Source organism: Daucus carota, chromosome 7 (assembly GCF_001625215.2).
Source record: "Daucus carota subsp. sativus chromosome 7, DH1 v3.0, whole genome shotgun sequence".
In the NCBI taxonomy this organism is placed as follows: domain Eukaryota; kingdom Viridiplantae; phylum Streptophyta; class Magnoliopsida; order Apiales; family Apiaceae; genus Daucus; species Daucus carota.
Genome location: NC_030387.2, coordinates 754314 through 773979, shown reverse-complemented (window position 1 = coordinate 773979; position 19666 = coordinate 754314). Strand labels below are relative to the sequence as shown.

Below are 19666 nucleotides of genomic sequence, written 5' to 3'. Positions count from 1 at the left end.
CATTCTCCAGCTAATTTCAAAACGGACATAATTTGTTAATCAGTACTGTAGGAGATATAGTCACTTAATTACCATGTATTATGCAGTTAATACGCTAGGTAGTACTAAGAAAATTTATTAGGTTACAATTATCATGAGTTTTACTTATAAATGTTCTGGATCTCGTAGCATCCAATATATATGACACCAGTGGCTAGAGCTTTCTTTAACTCGACCAGTCAGCGTCATCTGCATGTTCTTTGGCTCCTTCTTTATGTAGTTGGTCACGAATATACAAATGTCTGGACCGGGCTGAGTCGATCAGGCTGTCAATAATGGAGAAAAGACCTAGATCCAACCCGGAAGTACTTGTGTCATCACTACGTATACCAGGATACGCATATACAAATGTATGTTTCAGTTCATAGTCACACAGTCAGAGTCGCACATCTATTGATCGATTGAATGTTGTTAGCCATTATGTTAATGATGACAACAGTAAATGAAATTGACAAGCACTCTCTGGTTCCGGCTAGCTAAATGAAAAAAATCTGGAGTTGTTTATTCATTATGCAGGGACAGAGTAGGGTTCATTGCTCGGTGACATTACTGCAGCTGATGCAACATATTCCGATCCGATTGAAAATTCGTAAGCATTTTTAAATAACTTGTATACTTTTAATTTAGGCTAGCTGCAGGGGAAGGAGAACTCATGTATATTGTTGTACAAACTGTGTTAAAACCAAACAACAAGAATTATCGTGTGCATGTGTGTAAATAACAGACCAATACAAAATTCAAATAACGAGGAGACAAGAAGAAATATAACAAAATTCAAGTACAGTGCGTGATTGTCTCCTTGAAATGTATTAGCACTCATCGTATGTGTGAACGAATCACCTCCTACGATAAAATAGACTACAAATGAAGCAAAATTCACTTCCAACGAGTTTGAGATGAGTAAGAGAATATCACCAAAGAAGACGAATAAGTGAGAGTGGCTAGCGTTTCGAATCAATAAAACCCTACAAATTACGATGAATGTATAAAGATAGCAAAGCACGTGGGCTACTCAATTAATTAATTAAAATGGTTAATTAATTAATTTTGTTAAATATTAATTCATAATTTACTCGAATTAATATTTCATCAAATCAATTATAATTATTTATATTATAAACAAATTAATTATTTAAGAGCACTGGCCCATTAAAAATTAAATAGAAAAACTAGTCCGTAATTTGATGACCCAATTCGTGTCAGCAGTCGCGCGGCCTTCACGAGTTCGCTCGGCCTTCATAAGTTTCGGATTTACCTCGAAATCCTATCAATATTTGTGCGCACGTAGAAGATGGAAAAATATATTACTAATACATTTGAACACTACTAAAATGTTGTGCTACATAGAGCAATGTAAACTCTTTTTCCAAATCAACGCGGGACCAATTTTAAATGATCATATCTCATTCATCACTTAACTACTTGAATAGTTCAACATGTCTATGGACACGAATATATTTCAAACATCACTTGTTCCTCACATGCAACTTCTACTACCTGTTGGGCCCCAGCCCACTAAGAATAGAAAGGCCCAAGGCCCATAATCCAATCAGGGGTCTATAAATAGAGGAAAGAAAGATCTTGTAAAGGGTTGGAATATTTGAGAGTGAAAGAACAGATAAATGAGGGAAACACTATAATCCCCAACATTTGGCGCTAGAAGGAGGGGACTCTAGAGTATTCCAACGAGAAATTGCAGTCGAAATATGGCTAGAGGAGAGGAAGAACGAAGGAAGAGCTCCAGATCTGCTCCAAAAACAAAATCAATAAAAGCTATTAGTTCGCCGGAAGTCGAGCTACCTAGCACCTTAAAGCCTAAAAAGCTGTTTGTCGAAGCCACGCCGCAAGGATCTGTTGCTGCTCCGGCATTTTCAGACCCTACGGGTGGTGGAAGAAGGCGCGGCCCCAAGAGGACCGTGGTAACACCACAAGGAAAGCACGTATTAACTAGTGATGCACGTCTTCATCTGGAAAAGCTTAAGGCTCGGCGATTGCGAGCTCAAGCTGGAAAAGCTTACGAGGTGGCTAATCTCGAAGATGAGCTTCTAGCTCTTGACACTAGGAGACGCATGCTCGCTTCTCGAGTGCGTCAACAGAGGGAGATTGCACGCCTGGAGGCGGAGATGGGGACTGCCTCCCAGGAGTATCAAACAAGAGATGATGATGAGATCTCATGGAGACCATCAAACAACAGTGAGTACTCGACAAGAGCTGACTCGGCTGGATCATACAGCTCTCGTCACCGTAAGAAGAAGAGGACACTTGATGAAGAGGAAGAAGCAGAAACAGGACCTAACCCTAAGATGAATGTTGAACTCACCAAGCTCAGGAGAGAGGTCGCTCAGTTAAGAGAACAAGTCAAGACAGGCTCGAGTGGTCTCGATGTTCCATCTGAGAGCCCCCTCTCTGAGGAAATTGAGAGCTACATGCTGGACAAGAATCTCAAAATCCCCAATATAGGTCAGTTTGACGGGACGACGGCCCCGTCTGACTTTATTAATCAATTTGACGGAAGAATGAGTTACTATGGGCACTCACAGATATCTCGATGCCGCTTCTTCTGCACTTGTCTTAGTGGCACAGCATTAGAATGGTTTGACAATCTGCCTCCGCGCTCTATAGACTCCTGGAGTACACTGAAGAATAAGTTTCGAACAAGGTTCTCAAGTAACAAGAAAGGTGGCAAAATTACAGCCTCTTTAATGACAGTGCGCCAAAGGTCCTCAGAATCTCTTAGAGACTTTTTGGCGCGCTTCAGAAATGAGGTGGCTCTCATACCTAATCTCATCGACGAGCTGGCTATCAACTACTTGGCCGCAGGGGTAGACAAGTCTCGGCATGGACTTATTCTAGAGGAGTTCTTTGAGAAGAACCCCCGAACCCTACAGGCAGCTATGGAGATCTTTGAGCATAGACTCACAATTCAGGAGGCTGTTGGCAGTATTCAGATGCACTCACCTCAGGCCAGACGCTGGGATAGAAATTCTGGTTCGTCAAGCAAGTGGGAAGCAAGGAGACCAGACAATCGCACTTCTCAAGGAAGCGAAGGAGCTGAGAACCAGCGAGCCAATTTGGTCACACAGCAAAGCCAAGCAGCCTCTGCGCCTCAGCAGCCCAGAGGCTCTTGGCCCCCTCGGCCCCCAAGGGAGCAAAAGGAATACACTAAGCTTAATGTGGGACTCAACGAAATCCTGGCTGTCATAAAAGCTGATCTTAATTATCGACCTCCAAGGCCGATGAATCCTGATAGACCGGCTAGTGACAGGTACTGTGATTACCATGAGGATACCGGGCATACAACAGACAGGTGCTATCAACTAAGGAATCTCATTGAAAGAAAGATACAAAGCGGAGAATTTTCACATTGGGTTCTGAAAGATGACCCGAACCAAGCCAAGCAACCAGATGCTGACAGAATCATTGACGTCATTTCTGGGGGTATAGCTGCAGGGGGCGCTTCAAACAACTCTAAAAAATCATATGCCAGGGAAGTATTCAGGATTGACTCTAAGCGACCAAAGCGTAACCCCTCCCCGGTAATTTCGTTCTCTGATGCAGATTACTCAGAGAATCTATTAGAAACACACCAAGACGCTCTGGTCATAACAACCAAGATTGGGACCAACCTGGTCAAGAAGATTCTCATTGACAATGGTAGTTCGGTGGACATTCTTTATCACGGAGCTTTCCTAAGGATGGATTTAGGGGATAGGAAACTTGAAGATGCTAGGGGATCCCCTTTATACGGGTTCACCGGAAATGAAGTTCGAGTCGTAGGAACCATTGATTTACCGGTTTTGTTTGGATCACCACCCTGCCAGCTTTGGAGGGTACTCAAGTTCCATGTGATAAATGCAGAATGTAGTTACAATGCCATTATAGGGCGAACCACCCAGTCCGCCCTTAAGGCAATAACATCCATCACGCACTTAAAAATGAAATTTCCAACTGAATTCGGAATCGGGGAAGTTAAGGGCGATCAACGAATGTCCAGACAGTGTTATATTTCCAATGTGAAACCGAAAAGAAAGCCTCATAGGTCCTCAGCCCCTTCGGTGAACCAGGTCTCCATCGAGCCTCCTCATTTGGATCAATCAACTAAGGAAACACTGGGAAGCAATGAACTACAGGCAAACAATGAAATGCTAGAGTCACCGGCCTATGAGCTCATGGATATTGACCCACAGGTTGATCAGGGAGTGGTAAAACCCCCTGCCTCTGAGCCAAGTGACATTGACCCGCAGGTTGATCAGGAGATGGTAAAACCCCCTGCCTGTGTGCCAAATGAGACGCTAGAGCAAATAAGCATTGACCCAAATAATTCAGAAAGAACAGTGGGCATAGGGACAAACCTTTCCCCGCAAGTGCGTCAAAGCTTAATTTCCCTGCTGCAAGAGTTCTCTGACATATTCGCTTGGTCACCCAGCGATATGCCGGGGATTCCAGAAGATATAGCACTCCATCGCCTAAACATAAAGCCCGAATTCAGGTGCGTCAAACAGAAGAAAAGAACCTTCTCACCTGAGAAGCAAGAGGCCATAGAGGCCGAACTCAAACGCCTCTCAGAAGCAGGGTTCATAAAAGAAGTTCAATATCCGACTTGGATCGCCAACACAGTGCTGGTAAAGAAAAGCAACGGCAAATGGCGAATGTGTGTGGATTACTCTGATCTCAACAGGGCCTGTCCCAAGGATTTTTACCCTTTGCCGAATATTGATCAACTCATAGACGCTACAGCAGGTCATGAATTAATCTCCTTTATGGATGCGTTTTCGGGCTATAACCAAATTAAGCTGGCCAAGGAAGATCAGGATAGCACAGCTTTCATCACCCATAAGGGGGTATTCGCCTACACGGTACTACCCTTTGGGCTTCTCAATGCAGGCGCCACGTTTCAAAGAACCATGGATACCGTTTTCGCGGACCAGATAGGAAGAAACATGGAGATATATGTCGATGACATGATTGTAAAATCAGTAAAGGCTCCATCCCATGCAAAGGATCTGCGAGAAACATTTGACTGCATAAGGAAAAATCAAATCAGACTGAATCCCGCCAAATGTTCATTTGGTCTAGGGGGCGGCAAATTCCTGGGGTACCTACTCACTCAGAGGGGCATAGAGGCAGACCCTTCCCAGATCGCAGCAGTAAGGGACATGCAACCCCCTAAGACAGTCAAAGACCTACAAATCCTTACTGGTTGCATCGCAGCTTTGAGGCGATTCATTCCCCAGTCGTCCAAGCGGAGTCTTCCCATGTACGAGGCCATCAAGCAAGCATCCAAGGCAAGACACTTCGAATGGACTCAGGAATGTCAGAGCAGCCTAGACGACATCAAAGAATTCTTAGCCAATCCGCCAATATTGGCAAGGGCCATACCAGGCGAGCCTCTCAAGCTGTATCTCTCAGCTTCTGATTCAACAACAGCGGCGGTATTGATAAAAGAAGAAGGGACTGAGCAAAGACCAGTATATTATGCCAGCCATATGCTTAAAGATACCGAGACACGATACAGCAAAATTGAAAAATTGGTCTTAGCCTTAGTAACGGCAAGCAGGAAACTGAGACAGTATTTCCAAGGTAGAAGCATCACTGTCATGACTTCTCAGCCCCTCCGCCGAGTACTTCATCGGCCAGACATCTCTGGCAGGCTAGCAGCCTGGACCATCGAGCTAAGTCAGTTCAACTTAGAATTTGAACCACGAAACTCAATGAAGTCTCAGGCGCTGTCAGACTTCGTGGCAGAATGCAACTTCTCCGAAAGCCCACAACAAGGCCCCGCCCAATCACTAACCGACAAGGCATGGACATTGTATACCGATGGATCATCAACATCTGAAGTAGGTGGTGCCGGGGTACTTCTGGTCAGTCCTGAGGGATTCAAAGTTCAACAAGCCATACGCTTCGGATTTCCAGCCACGAACAATGAAGCAGAATATGAGGCTTTAATCGCAGGGATAAAGCTGGCAAGCCACTTAGACGCTAAAATAGTGGACATTTTTTCAGATTCACAGTTGGTGGTAAAGCAAGTGTCTGGTGAATTCAAGGCTACCAATGAAAGGATGATAGCGTACTTGAAAGTCGCAATCACCCTTCTAGGTACATTTACCTCGTGGAGCATCAAAAACATAGCTAGGTCAGCCAATCACTGGGCTGATGCCTTGTCAAAACTAGCTACATCCACGGCGGCAAAGAACTCGGAACCTATTTACGTAAAGGAACTGACGTGCCCGTCTCTGGTTCAAGAAACGGTCAACTGCATCACAAGTCAAGATGATTGGAGGACTCCAATCATTCAACATATCAAAGGGACTTTAAACTTAGAGGATAAAGCTGAACAAAGGAAAATTGCATTCAAAGCGCGCAACTACTGTCTGATTAGTGACCAACTTTACCGACGAGCACTAGTGGAACCACTTCTCAAGTGCATCGGTCAGCAGGAGGTTCAAACAGCTATGCAAGAAATACACTCGGGAATTTGTGGAAATCACATCTCTGGTAGAAACATGGCCTTAAAAATAATGAGACACGGGGTGTATTGGCCAACCATGAAACAAGATTGTGAGGAATATTCGAAAAAATGTAAGGCATGTCAACTCTACGGAACGGTAAGTCACAAACCCACAGCAACGTTCAGCGCATCTCAGTCTCCATGCCCCTTTGCCATGTGGGGTATTGATCTAGTCGGCCCTTTGCCTAAGTGCACTGGCCAGAAACAGTTTTTGATCGTGGCCATCGATTACTACACCAAGTGGCCAGAGGCTAAGCCCCTAGCAAGGATCAGAGAAACAGAAGTAGTCCAGTTCTTCATGGAAAACATAGTGTTTCGCTTCGGGGTACCCAGAGTCATAGTGACAGATAACGGATCGCAGTTCACAGGCAAGGATTTTGAAGAGGCCTTAGGCCAGCTAAAGATAACACACATCAAGTCTTCAGTAGCATATCCGCAGGCTAATGGTCAAGTTGAGATTACCAACAAGGCGATACTACAGGGAATCAAGAAGAGGCTTCTAGACGCACCATCTAACTGGGTTGACGAGTTACCAAATGTCCTGTGGGGATACCGCACTACCCCAAGAACCGCAACAGGCGAGACACCCTTTCGCCTAGCATACGGGACAGAGGCAGTGTTACCACTAGAAATCAGCATGGGGTCTCTCAGGATCGAAAATTTCAATCAGCAAGGGAATGAAGAAGGGCTCAGACTCAACATCGACCTCGTAGAAGAAGTGAGGGACAGGGCTCAGCTCAAGGTTGCTCAATACCAACAAAAGGTGGCCCAGTACTACAATGCCAAAATCAAGCCTCGCCAATTCCAGGAAAACGATTTGGTTCTCAGGGAAGCAGCAGCCTCAATGCCACTCAAGATGAGCAAGCTCTCAGCTCCTTGGGAGGGCCCTTACAAGATAATCAAAGTGGTCAGGCCAGGAACTTACCGCCTTGCCCAACTAGACGGTTCTCCAATACCAAACACCTGGAATGCAATTCACCTAAAGAAGTTCTACCAGTGATGAGCCCACCAAATCTATCTATCTACGTATTTTCAACATGGCAACTAGCAAAGACTACCTAAGCCACTAAGGCACTTTTGACTACCTACTCCAAACCCGGCAACAATACTTGCCAAAGAAAGATATGTATTACTTTTGTTTAAACTCAACACTATCAAGCATATTCTAATATCAAGAAATCATTTGTCTTTGGTTGAGTACGACATTATCTATCCACTTTTTTTTAACGCATACTACACAGCGCATATCACTTTTAATACACAACTTCACAAGGGACACATTCAACACATGAACACAGCAAACAACGAGCCACGTTCATTGACATCAAGGTACATCACATTATATTTCAAACAAACAACACTTCACACACACTACGCATATCCTAAACACATCACATTATATTTTCCAAACCCAAGCACACAACATTACACAATTCAAATATTTAAAACAAAGCGCGTCAAGCGAGGCAGACTTTTTACAAAATAAAGCATACTTCAGCATTTGCATGACTTACGCCAAAAGATAACAAAATGCTACGCCATTACTAGCACAAAAGTGCCTTACTTCAGTTACATCATCTTTCGCACACAACAATTCAAACACACAGATATCAGACAATGCAAATTCTTTTTAGAGAAGGCATAACAGATACGAAAAATATTTCGTTACTTCAAATCTTGTACGAGGACCCAAAATACACATAACTTATGCCGACAGGCAGCAAAGGTTCCAAACAGATTCAGCCGATATAACGGCAACAAACATCCAAACCAGCAACATCCAAGCAAGTAATAAGGTACGATAAAGTTAAATACATAAAGCCTATAGGGCATTCCCCAGGCATGATAAACAGAAAACAGAGATAAGTCAAGAGGCCGAGCCAGCACCCTTAGCGGAACAGGCATCTCCTCCACGACTCCGGGCAACGTCTGCGCAGTGGTGATCAAAGGTGTGAGCGCTCACATCCAGCCCAGCTTCGGAAACTCGATTCCAACAAAGGTTATACCCACTCTCTAAGGCCTTGAAGGCTTCAGTTGAACTCTTCTCCAAAGCATCCCTCACTTCGGCCAATTCCTTCTCAAGCACTCGCTTCTCCTGCTTCAACTCTTCAAGAACAGCAGTGTGCTCCAAGTTAATCTTGGCCACAGCAGCTCTATGATCAGCTTCCATGGAATGGAAGGAAGCTACCAGAGAATTCAAAGACTCCTTGTCAGTGGACAGCTCCTCAACCTGCTCCTGCAACCTAGACACTAGCTTGGCTGAATCATCATGCTTTTTGGCAAGACTGGCCAATCGCCTCTCAGCTTCTCCCTTAAGCCGCGCAGCATCGGCAACATCGAGACGAAGGCGAGCAAGCTCAGCCTCCGCACACCCTCTAGCACTCAGGGCAACTAGCCGATCAAACTCCAGTATAAACTGCGGAAAAACAGGGAGCAAAAGAGGAAAAATTCAGTTAAACAATCAACAAGTATGTCTCATCTTCAAAGGGACACGCCGGCAAGAAAATGTATGTATGCACATATATAGTTTAAACAAAGATAACAGACCTGATCAAGGCGATCCTTAGCAATGGAAGCCGTCTTAGCAATAGAATACACTTCATCCTCAGCTGACTTCTCGGGTTCCACCAAGCCTTGATGAGGCTTCAACACTTCTCCACCACTCGACTTCTTAACCAATCTTATCTTCTTATGCACAACAGGAGTGTCATCTACTGTTTCCTTCCCGGAACGCCGACGAGTTACACGAACGGGTACTTCAGGCTCAATTTTTCCAGAGGATTCCTCTATGAGTTCTACCGAGTGACTAGGTGCAACAGTTCGGGGTTTGGAGGTCTCTTCAAAGTCTTTGTCACCAGTCACCTCCATTCCTTTCCCCATCATAGAGGATGCACCTCTCTGAGCAAGTTTGGACATCAAAGCATCACTGATCATCTTGCGAGGAGACCGCCTCAACGCTCGTAGAGCTTCTCCGGAAACTGCACAACAAACAAAGCAATCAAAAAACCAAACATAACAGTTACAATACAAGTAAAGATACAAAGTCCTTACGACAATGGGTTTCTAAAAACTCTTCTTTAGAAAGTTGATCAGAGGAGAACTGCTCTGTGGTCCCATGGAAGGACTTCAAATACTCATCGGTAAAAGGACTGGGCATACTATTTATAATGCGAAGCCACGACTGAGAAACGTCATCCCAGGGACCAACAGAGTCAAGATCGCCTCCAACCAAATAGGCCCATCTCTCTTGCCAGCCCGAGTGAGATGGCCTCACATTCACTAAGCGAACACGCTTAGGTTTCTTGTCCAGATAGAGTTGCCCCCCAGTGTTCTTAAATCGGAAAATAGACAATAACAAATCTACGGTGGGGATCTTTTTCAGTTCATGACAGCGTGCTATAACACCAGATATTTGCGCTATGGCGTTAGGGGCGAGCTGGGCAAGGCCACAACCCAAAACTCGATACACAGCAGCAAATAGGGGGTGCATAGGAAGTCGAAAACCCATATCAAAAAAGATCAGAGGAACACCCTGCCATCCGCCTTTCGGCATATGCCACAAGCGGTCTCGGCCCCTAGGCAAGTGGTACTCATATCCACTTGCCAGGTCGCAGCCATTCTCAAGCTTTTCCAACAATTCAACAGAATCCTCCTCAATGATACTCCGGTAATTAAAGGCAGGCTTCGTTCGAAACAACTTTATCAAGTCCTTCGACATACCTGCAGTGGGGGCCAAAGACCCCGTCTTGGCAGGAGGGCGCCGAGACATCTCAAGAATCTCGGGATCAACTGACTCAAGAACATCATAATCGCCCTCCAAGGAAGCAATATTATGAGAAGAAGAGTGCGGAACTTGGGCAGAGGACAAGGGGGTGAGTTCGCCGAAAACGGCGTCGCCGGTGGCATCGACGACAAGAGGGGAAGTCGAAGAGTGATCCATGAAGGGGGAAGAAAGAAGACACAAGACTCAAGAGAGAAAACAAGAAAATACCTGAAGAGAGCGAAAGCGGTCAAATCCAAGTTGAAAGATAGTGTGCTGAGAAGTTAAAAAGATTTAAAGACAGGCATAAGTACAGAAGGCGCGACTTCCCGAGGAGTTCGAAGCGTCTTCAGCTTCGAGGCCGAGCCCATCTACAAAGGCTGAGGGAAATTTTTTCCTTTTTTTCTTTTAGATATTAAAAGCCCATCTAAAGATGTGCTTAACTGTGGGGGGGACAAAATGTTGGGCCCCAGCCCACTAAGAATAGAAAGGCCCAAGGCCCATAATCCAATCAGGGGTCTATAAATAGAGGAAAGAAAGATCTTGTAAAGGGTTGGAATATTTGAGAGTGAAAGAACAGATAAATGAGGGAAACACTATAATCCCCAACACTACCAAATTTTTGACTCAAAATAATTTGAAAATATATATGAGACTAAAACTCACATTTTCCAACATATACCAGCGCTGGATGCATCCGTAACATATATAAGCGAGCTCGTTGATCCGATCTCATTATCTTTTGCATAGTTTTCTCCAGCTTGATGTTTAATACTTTTGTGATTTAAGATAATAGCATTTGTTTTTTTTTTGCCAGAAGATAATAGCATTTTTAAGTATGAGCTTATTTGCGTATAATATTTCAATTTTGATTATAATTATATTATTGGTTTGACAATATAGTTATTAAATAACACCTTGAAGATAGGAAAACATAGTGCCAACTGTAACACTACTTGCTTGAAAGAAATGAATGAAACTATCTTAATCTTCTGGTTAATCACACGAAAGGTGGTATCACGACGCGATATATATCAATCCAAAGGGGGAACATAATTAAGCTGTAAGTTGAATATTTGTCAAAAGTACGCTAATAATCATTTTTAATCATTATTAAGCCTGAGTGGGTATATAAATCATTAAAATAAATCAATAATTAACCACTTGTTTCTATTTGTGAAACTCCCACCGAACTTTTATTAGTTTTAATAATATTAAGTGGAAAACATTTGAAATAGACATTTTAAATTAATACTGCATATAGAAATGTTATACGTTTTTTCGATATTATTGAAGGTTGAATTAGGGTACGTGTTGGTCCTGAGTGACACAATTTGAAAGAATATGACCCGAAACATCGACTAGTGTATTTTTTTAATTTAACGTTACACGATTAAGTGTTTAGAGATCCTAATTAAATGTTAGTGTTAAAAGCCGTGGACGCTAATTTTTGTAACGTTTTATTCCTAAAATCGTCGGATCGTTTAACATTTTGCAGTGATTTTCACCTAAACGCAACACGATCTAGCGTTTTCTTCTTAAAATCGAAAAACTGGATTATCAAATGTTACTAAAAGATATTTGGGGCGATTTTGTCTCAGTTCTGCTATATATTTTGGACATTAGCTATAAGTTTTATGGCATCTGAGGCCTTTTCTCGTTGGATTAAGCCCTAAATATGTAACTAACTGATCGCTGAGTATGTTAATTTTGTTAGAAAATGTAAATTAATTGTTGGAGTACATTAGCTTAATTTGCGTGGTAGGTTTTACGATAAACATTCCTAGAAAATCGATCAAAGAATACTATTATTTTTTGAGAGAACGAGTTTCCTATGTTTCTCACCGATGTATACGGTCTGTTTGAACTGTTTGAGCAAAATTAACTTCTTTGATAACAGTAGTACTACTAATTATTCACTAGTATATAATGCAACCTAGCTAGCTAGCTTATGTATAAGCATCTCTTCAATCAAATATCTCAAAGCTTGGATAACTGCTCAAACCAGTATACTTAAACATATAGCTAATTTACTTTGATTGTACTGTATATGTTTACAAAGCTTTAAGTACCTAAACCTCCTAAAATCAAATTAATATCGCTAGCTTAATTTATCTTGACCTCATTCATATCTACTCTAAAACTTCTAGCTTGTGTTTTTCAGGTCAAATTTGAAGGAAGACTGAAATGAAGTTTCTGTTTCTAGTCACCGTAACCATGGCGTTAATCGTGTTTGGAGCTGCACTGACCGATGCCAAACGCCTTGATCCGTTCGGAGAAGTTCCTCGGAGTTTAGTTGAATCTGATATCAGTCCCAAGGTTAACATCAAGGTTGCTGAGACGAATGAGGATGAGGAGAATGAGAGTTATGGTAATTTTGGGCATGATAAGGCCGGATCTTCTGCAGAAAGCCACCGTACCTTCAACTGTGCAACTATTTCGTGCAACTGAGTCACTCGACTTTGTAAAATGGTTGGATGGATTGCTTTGATGAAGAGTGAGAAGTAACTAATTATGTCACCCATATATGTAAGTAGCTAGATTTATGCTTTCTAGCAAATAAAAAGATCACTGTGTCTCTGCCTCTAGGGTTCTCAAATTGCATCAACGAAGTTACAAAACAATTACCTACTTAATTATATATATAATTGAGTTTTTGATAATAGATAGAAATTACTTCTATGTGTTTCTTGTACCCCATCGTGTCATCTATTTACCACTTGCTATCAAGATTTTAACGTGTTTCTTGTACATATTCGTGACATTTATTACTATTTGCTATCAAGATTTTAACTCCAGTATTCTATTTCTTACAACAACGCCGACAGAAGAGAATTCATATATAAAAGTATTCTCTGATATTGTAATATGCTAACATAAAGAAGTTACAAGTAAACTTCTAACTTATATTAATCAACTTCTAACTTATAATAAGCCGATAAGTTAAAAAATTCTGATAACTTATTTTTATGTGTGAAAAATTTAACCAAACACATATATTAAAAATTATTTTTAAAGTAATTCTGTCTTATAAGGGATAATTAATTTTCTTAAGCTGAGCCAAATGCACCATATATATATTACTAGCTACTAACTAATAATGGACGAATGACGAGCATACATAAAACATCACAATTCACGTTAACAAAAACACACAATAAGTTGTGCTCTCGCATCTTAATTTATCACAGCATCAAACAGAAACATACAAAAGTAGTAAATTTTACATGAATGAAGGGCGTTTAGTGCCTTCAGCATCTTCGATATAAGAAATAAAATCTGGACTTAAAATTGAAAATGGCTTGAAAGTCGAAGCTACCATATCATGTAGTACTGGCCAATGCAGATAGTTGTTAATAAGATGACATGATGCATTATTATGATAAGTTCATTAATTTGGTTGTATATGTTCCGGGAGATCTTGTGTCTACCCAATCAGATTTGCATTTTTCATGCCATTTTATGTTTTTTCTTCTTGTCTCTGAGGTTGAAAGAGGCCTCCCTAAGATAGAAACAAACACAAGAATGTAATTAGTCATAAGTGTCCGCAAACTAAATGTTAAAAGGATTAGATACGATTACATTGCAATTTAAATAGTAGTGTTGAAATTATTTTATTAATTTTACATACATAAAACATCACAATTCACGTTAACAAAAACATTTTATTAATTTTACATACATAAAACATCACAATTCACGTTAACAAAAACACACAATAAGTTGTGCTCTCGCATCTTAATTTATCACAGCATCAAACAGAAACATACAAAAGTAGTAATTCACCGAACATGGAGCCGTTGCATGATTGAGGAGGTTCATATATAATTCCAGGTAGCCTGTTCACGTCGCTTACATCTTCAGTAGTGGCCATCTATCGGGGGATCGTAATATCTGTGGTGTGATCCAGTGCTCGAATCACGGGGGTAGTACCCCTCAGCATCATTGATGTCCTTGAAATTCCCAGCTGCCACACCATTTTTGATAGTTTTCTGATCATTATTTACACCAGAGTTTACCTTTCTGCTCAGTTTTGCATCAACATGCATGATATCCGGTGTCCCGGAGTCGACTCGATCACTGGTTACTGAAGTCAGCACCAACCATACCATGAGGATGAGAAAACCTATCTTCATCATCATGTAATACATCATCAATCCTCTTTAAAATACCTAAACAAAACAATGTCAGATCCCTTAATATATCTTGAAACAATTATTTCAAGTATACATTGCAATATAGGTACAATCTGCTTAATAAAAATATAAATAATTACAATCAAGTTATAGGGGTGTACCTGATGTTCTTTTTATATTTGTATTTATATTATTAAGGAAGTGTGCTAGCTAGCTACTTATATAGTAGAGGTTGTAATGTTGATAATATATATACAGTGCTGTATAAGTTCATTAATTCCATCTATATGTGTGTGTGGTGATTATGAATCACTGGTTTCATATTTGTAATGATGGATTATGATCATATTCAACAATGCAGGATGTTAATTGATCCATTATTTGATTTGAATGGATTGCACTTGGAGAATGTTTCCCAGTTAGGGTTCATCAGGATTGCTAGTGGTGCAAGTTGAGAATTGAGATATTGCATTTCTCTGGCTAATTTCAAAACTAAGATATGTGAAAGCGCTATTATATATGCAAAACACAGCAAGTTAATTGTATCTGCGCCACTACAACAATTTTGACTATTTACGACAGAAATTTTCCGCCTATTTCGTCGTAATTAGTAGCATTTACGACGGAAATTTTCTTTTGTTTTTGCTGGCGTCTTAAGTTCTAATGGTCGGTAATTTACTTTTGTGTCGCAAGTTTTTCCAACCATCGTAAATTTAGCTACGTGGACCCCACTGCTCAATTTATCAAATAGCAATATATAACAAAAAAATATCCGGCGTATTTTCAGTGTGGGCCAAATATATTTATGACGAGAATACCGTCGTTAGTTTAGCCACGTGGACCGAAGATCCAATTTTTAACAGTAATTTTTGATTAAAATATCCTTCGTATGTTTTCCACGTGAACCCCGCTGACCAACTTATCAACCACATGTGACGAAAATATCCGTCGTACTGTAAACAAGGTTACTACGGAATTGTTGTCATAAATTGTGCATCATATATTTACCTTCGTAAGTTTAGCTCTCCACCTTTTCCGTCATAAGATATCTATCGTAAATAGCCAGAATTGTTGTACTAATCACCCTATCTTGTAGTCTTTAATCGTATTGTAATATGTACTGCAAGGCTGTTCACGAACAGAGCCGAGCCGAGTTTTGATCGAACCGAGCTGAGCTTTTAATTTTTTTTCTATCGAACCGAGCCGAGCCGAACTTTCTTATCGAACAAAACTTGTGTTCGATCTCGAGCTCGTTAACTAACGAGCCGAACACGAGCTTGTTCACGAACAAATACGAGCCGAGCCAGAATAAAATAAGGTCAAACCGCTACTTGACTCTTTAAATAGCAAAAGCTTAAAAAAAATTTAGTGTGTTTTGATGGTACTATATTATAGTTAATATTCTCCTGATCGATTTGATATATTATATGTTGAATTCGGCGTTCAATAACATGTATATATTACGAAATTATCATGAAATTGCAATTTTCGAGTTTTAACGAGCCGAGCTCGAGCCGAACACGCTAAAAGCTCGGCTCGAGCTCGTTTTCTTAACAAACACATTTATGTGTTCGAGCTCGAGTTCTTAACGAACCGAGCTTTTATCGAGTCGAGCTCGAGCTTATTCGCGAACAGCTCTGTTTGCGAACAACCCTTGTTATACAGGGACTTGTCACCAGGGCTTTCTGCAACTCGACCCGGCAGCATCACCAACAATGCGTTTGTGCTTATAATGTACGTGATACATGATTATTTTCATGGAGAATCAACTATCAAAAAGAATTTTCACAGTCAAAACATTAATGAAGAGACGATCCCCACCCCCCGGCAATTCTCATGTCATCAACACGTAGCAGCGCATTCAGAGACTCAGAAACACACATATATATCGTTGTATTTTAAGCATATATATGCCATTTTGTTGATCGGGGAAATGCTTTTAGCCATTATGTAAATGATTATCACAGTAAATTAAATTGACAAGCACTTTCGTATTGTGGCTAACTAATTGTAACTTTTAGTAAAAAAAAAACTGGATTTGTTTGTTCGTATCATGCATGGTAGGGTTCTTCTCTGGGCGACACTCCTGCAGCTGGTGCAACACATTAATGAAAATTTGTTAACATTTTAAGAAAAGCTAGAGAAATATTAATCCAGACTGCTCTTTTGGCGTAAACTTTTTCCAATTTGTAGTTAATAGATTTATCCAACCACAATAAACCAGTTTGACGTTGCAGTGCATATAAACTTAAATATTAAAAAATTGATCTATTCTGTTGGGTTAATTTTGCGTTGGAGCTAATTATTAAAACTTAATTACAAACACTGTCAATAACTCATACACATCACTGCACCAAAAGCTGGCTTTTCTGCCCGTCGAGATTGGTCAAAAATAAACAATTTTGTCGATTTTAAAGTTATAACCGACTACTGACCGATCATTAAGTTTCATCTTTTAAAACCTGATCGTAAATAACAAATTGGTCGGAAATGAAACTTATAACCAACTGATGAATAACCGTCAAGGTTAGTCGGTAGTGTATTGCCATTTCCCTAAAACTTGGCCCCACTTGTGATTTGTCATACACGTGGACAAATTTAAAAGCGACTACACAGGTGATCGGAAATAAGCGGATCGGAGAAATTTGGACACTTTGATATTTGACGTGTATGATGTTCTACCGTAAGAGTTTCGCTTATTAATAAAAAATATAGATTTGAGTAATTTTTCAGAAAATAAAATCCAAAACCTGTGTACTGTACTAATTAATTAGTTCTTAAGAAATAGTGCATGCAAAAAATTAGGTATAATACAATTCTGTTCAAAATAAAATGTCAACCGAAGTGACATTTTATTTTGAATGTTACTAAAACCAAGTAAAAGGTTATGACTTCTAATATTTATGATAATATATTTAGATTTTATCAAGTTTATTTATTATTTATTTTTAATTAAAACAAAGAAAATAACTATATAATAAAATATAAATAATAAATAAACTTGATAAAATATATATATATATATATATTATTTTAAATACTAGAAGTCATAACCTTTTAGTTGGTTGTGGTAAAATTTAAAAATAATCTGTAAAATTTTATAAATAATATTTTTATTGTTTGAACTCATATTTCAAGGTACTTGTTTGATATTTATGGCCACTTCAGTGACCATCTTGATACCGTTTTGAGTTCAGTGACCAACTTGATACATTAAATCCACTTCAGTGACCAACTTGATAATTAACCCTAATATATACAGTGCAATCTGAATTGATTCGACATTTTATATTTCTAGTTTTATATTATGAATGCTATTAGTATTCACTGATTTCATATTAGAATAATGATTAATGAAGATATTTATCAACAATGCTGGTTGTTGATCAATTATTTGATTAAAATCGATTGCACTTCGAGAATGTTTCCCCGCTAGGGTTCATCGATATTGACTAGGGAGGTGCAAGTTGAGATATTGCATTCTCTGGCTAATTTCAAAACGGACATAATTTCTTCATGCGCTGTTTATGCGAGATATAGCCAGGTAACTATGCAATCTGGAGAGTTTAATCATCATGTATGTAGTTTACTGTGTAGACAAAATTTATTAGGTTACAATTATCGAAAACGGACATTCCAGCTAGTATGATTGTAGTATGAAGAAAGGGGCTAGAGTCTAAAAAGAAGTCCATTTCTGTTTTTTTGCCAGGCGGAATAGATGCTCTGGTTCTTTATGCTAGGAATAGATGCTTCTTCTGCCTAGATCCACCCGAATTCGGAAGTCAAATTCAAAATATTTCAACAGCTTTTCGTCAACTACAGCACAACACATCCTACCGCAAGTCTGCAACAGTGCTTGAACGTAATTGTGTTAGTCAAGCATTCAAAGATCCTAACTGAACCCAATTAAAGAAGTTGATAGTAAGTGATAAGTGAATTTGTTATATGATGTTTGGCTGAATTTAAAAGAAGTTACTCATTGTTTAAAATTGAGAAGTGTATTATAAGTGATAAGTGGCGATGATTTATAAATTTTTAAAGTGTTTGGATAATTTGACCTATGAGTTAGTAGAGTGTTTAATAATTTAAATTATAAAATGACATTTTTAAATAAAATTTAATTTATACAAGTATAAACTTAATATATAAAATTTAAATCACACGAATTTATTTAAATATAAATTTAATACATGATACAAGTTGAATTACAAGACAATATAGACTTTAAAGAAAAAAGTTGGCTGAAAAGCTAGACTTGCTAGCTTCCAAATTCTCAACTTAAATTGCTAAAAAAGTGTTGTGAGCTTCCACATCCAAACAGACAACAAAAAGTAGGAGCCAACTTATATGAAAAAGAAGCACTTAACTTTATCAGCCAAACACCCACTATAAGTTAGGAGCACTACCTTAATCATTGAAACTTGAAATCCACTGTTTATTAATTATTGTTTCCGGATTGCACGATTCAATTTGCACTACTAGAAAAAAGGCTTTAGACATCGGCTAAAACCCGATGTCTATCTAAAATTCGACCGATGTCTTCGCATGTGATGTTAAAGGTACCAGTGCAAAGACATCGGCTAAAACCCGATGTCTAAACTAGGCTTACACAGCGCTTCTGGATGTACCTGATGTCTATACTTATATTTAAAATCAGTTTTTTTAGACTTTTAGCTATGATGTTTACCTGATGTTTATAGAGTTTTTAGACATCAGTTATGTTCCACTAAAATGTTGTGAAATCAAGGGTTTAACATCAATTTTTATATACAAGTGATGTCCGTTTTGAACTGAATTTAAATGACCACCATGTCTTTGCTTGAAACCAAAATGTACCAAATAAAAATGCAATTAAGTCATGTCCATACAACCAACAGATCAAAAAAACAACCATATATATATCCACTTCTCCGATTGCAAATCCAAAAAACTAGGTACCTAGCTACCAAATACAATCCACCATCCAACCAAGCGCAATTTCTTCGAGTACAATTCCCATGTGTTTTGTGTCTCTAAAGCCAATTGATATAAACCCACTACTTTTATTCTCCCTGGGGTTGCATATGGTTACTTCTTGTCTCTGTAGATCCCATCTGTTGAGTCTGAGAAGGACAATGCTATTAGCATCCCGTATATCCCCAACAAAAACATCATCAGCTCCACCATTTTTTTCTTGGCTCTCCTCTGTTCTTACCAAACCTCTGCCAATGTACTGGTCAG

The 19666-nt window shown here is 39.6% G+C and overlaps 2 protein-coding genes and 2 long non-coding RNA genes across 4 annotated transcripts; 2 read left to right on the top strand and 2 right to left on the bottom strand.

The window, feature by feature from the left end:
• Positions 1-1745: 1745 nt before the first annotated feature.
• LOC108194379 (uncharacterized) lies at positions 1746-7550 on the top strand. Its single transcript, XM_017361329.2, has one exon. It carries the CDS (start codon positions 1746-1748, stop codon positions 7548-7550), a length of 5805 nt encoding a protein of 1934 aa, XP_017216818.2.
• A 594-nt stretch (positions 7551-8144) lies between these two features.
• On the bottom strand, positions 8145-9746 carry LOC135147804 (uncharacterized). Its single transcript, XM_064081400.1, has 2 exons — positions 9098-9746; positions 8145-8966 (listed from the first exon to the last, which is right to left on the bottom strand). The coding sequence occupies exons 1-2, from the start codon at positions 9482-9484 to the stop codon at positions 8418-8420; spliced, it is 936 nt and encodes a 311-aa protein (XP_063937470.1). The 5' UTR covers positions 9485-9746; the 3' UTR covers positions 8145-8417.
• A 2423-nt stretch (positions 9747-12169) lies between these two features.
• On the top strand, positions 12170-13005 carry LOC108193839 (uncharacterized). Its single transcript, XR_001801291.2, has 2 exons — positions 12170-12317; positions 12475-13005. It is a non-coding gene; the product is annotated as an uncharacterized LOC108193839 (long non-coding RNA).
• Positions 13006-13955: 950 nt separating this feature from the next.
• On the bottom strand, positions 13956-14917 carry LOC108193838 (uncharacterized). Its single transcript, XR_001801290.2, has 2 exons — positions 14608-14917; positions 13956-14482 (listed from the first exon to the last, which is right to left on the bottom strand). It is a non-coding gene; the product is annotated as an uncharacterized LOC108193838 (long non-coding RNA).
• Positions 14918-19666: the final 4749 nt, after the last annotated feature.

Bases quoted from the DNA above. Each gene is read 5' to 3' on its own strand.
- LOC108194379 (XM_017361329.2), top strand. From the start codon at position 1,746: ATGGCTAGAGGAGAGGAAGAACGAAGGAAGAGCTCCAGATCTGCTCCA.
- LOC135147804 (XM_064081400.1), bottom strand. From the start codon at position 9,484: ATGATCAGTGATGCTTTGATGTCCAAACTTGCTCAGAGAGGTGCATCC. The intron at 8,967-9,097 runs GTCTGTTATCTT...GTTTTTCCGCAG, and splicing joins CTAAGGATCGCCTTGATCAG to TTTATACTGGAGTTTGATCG.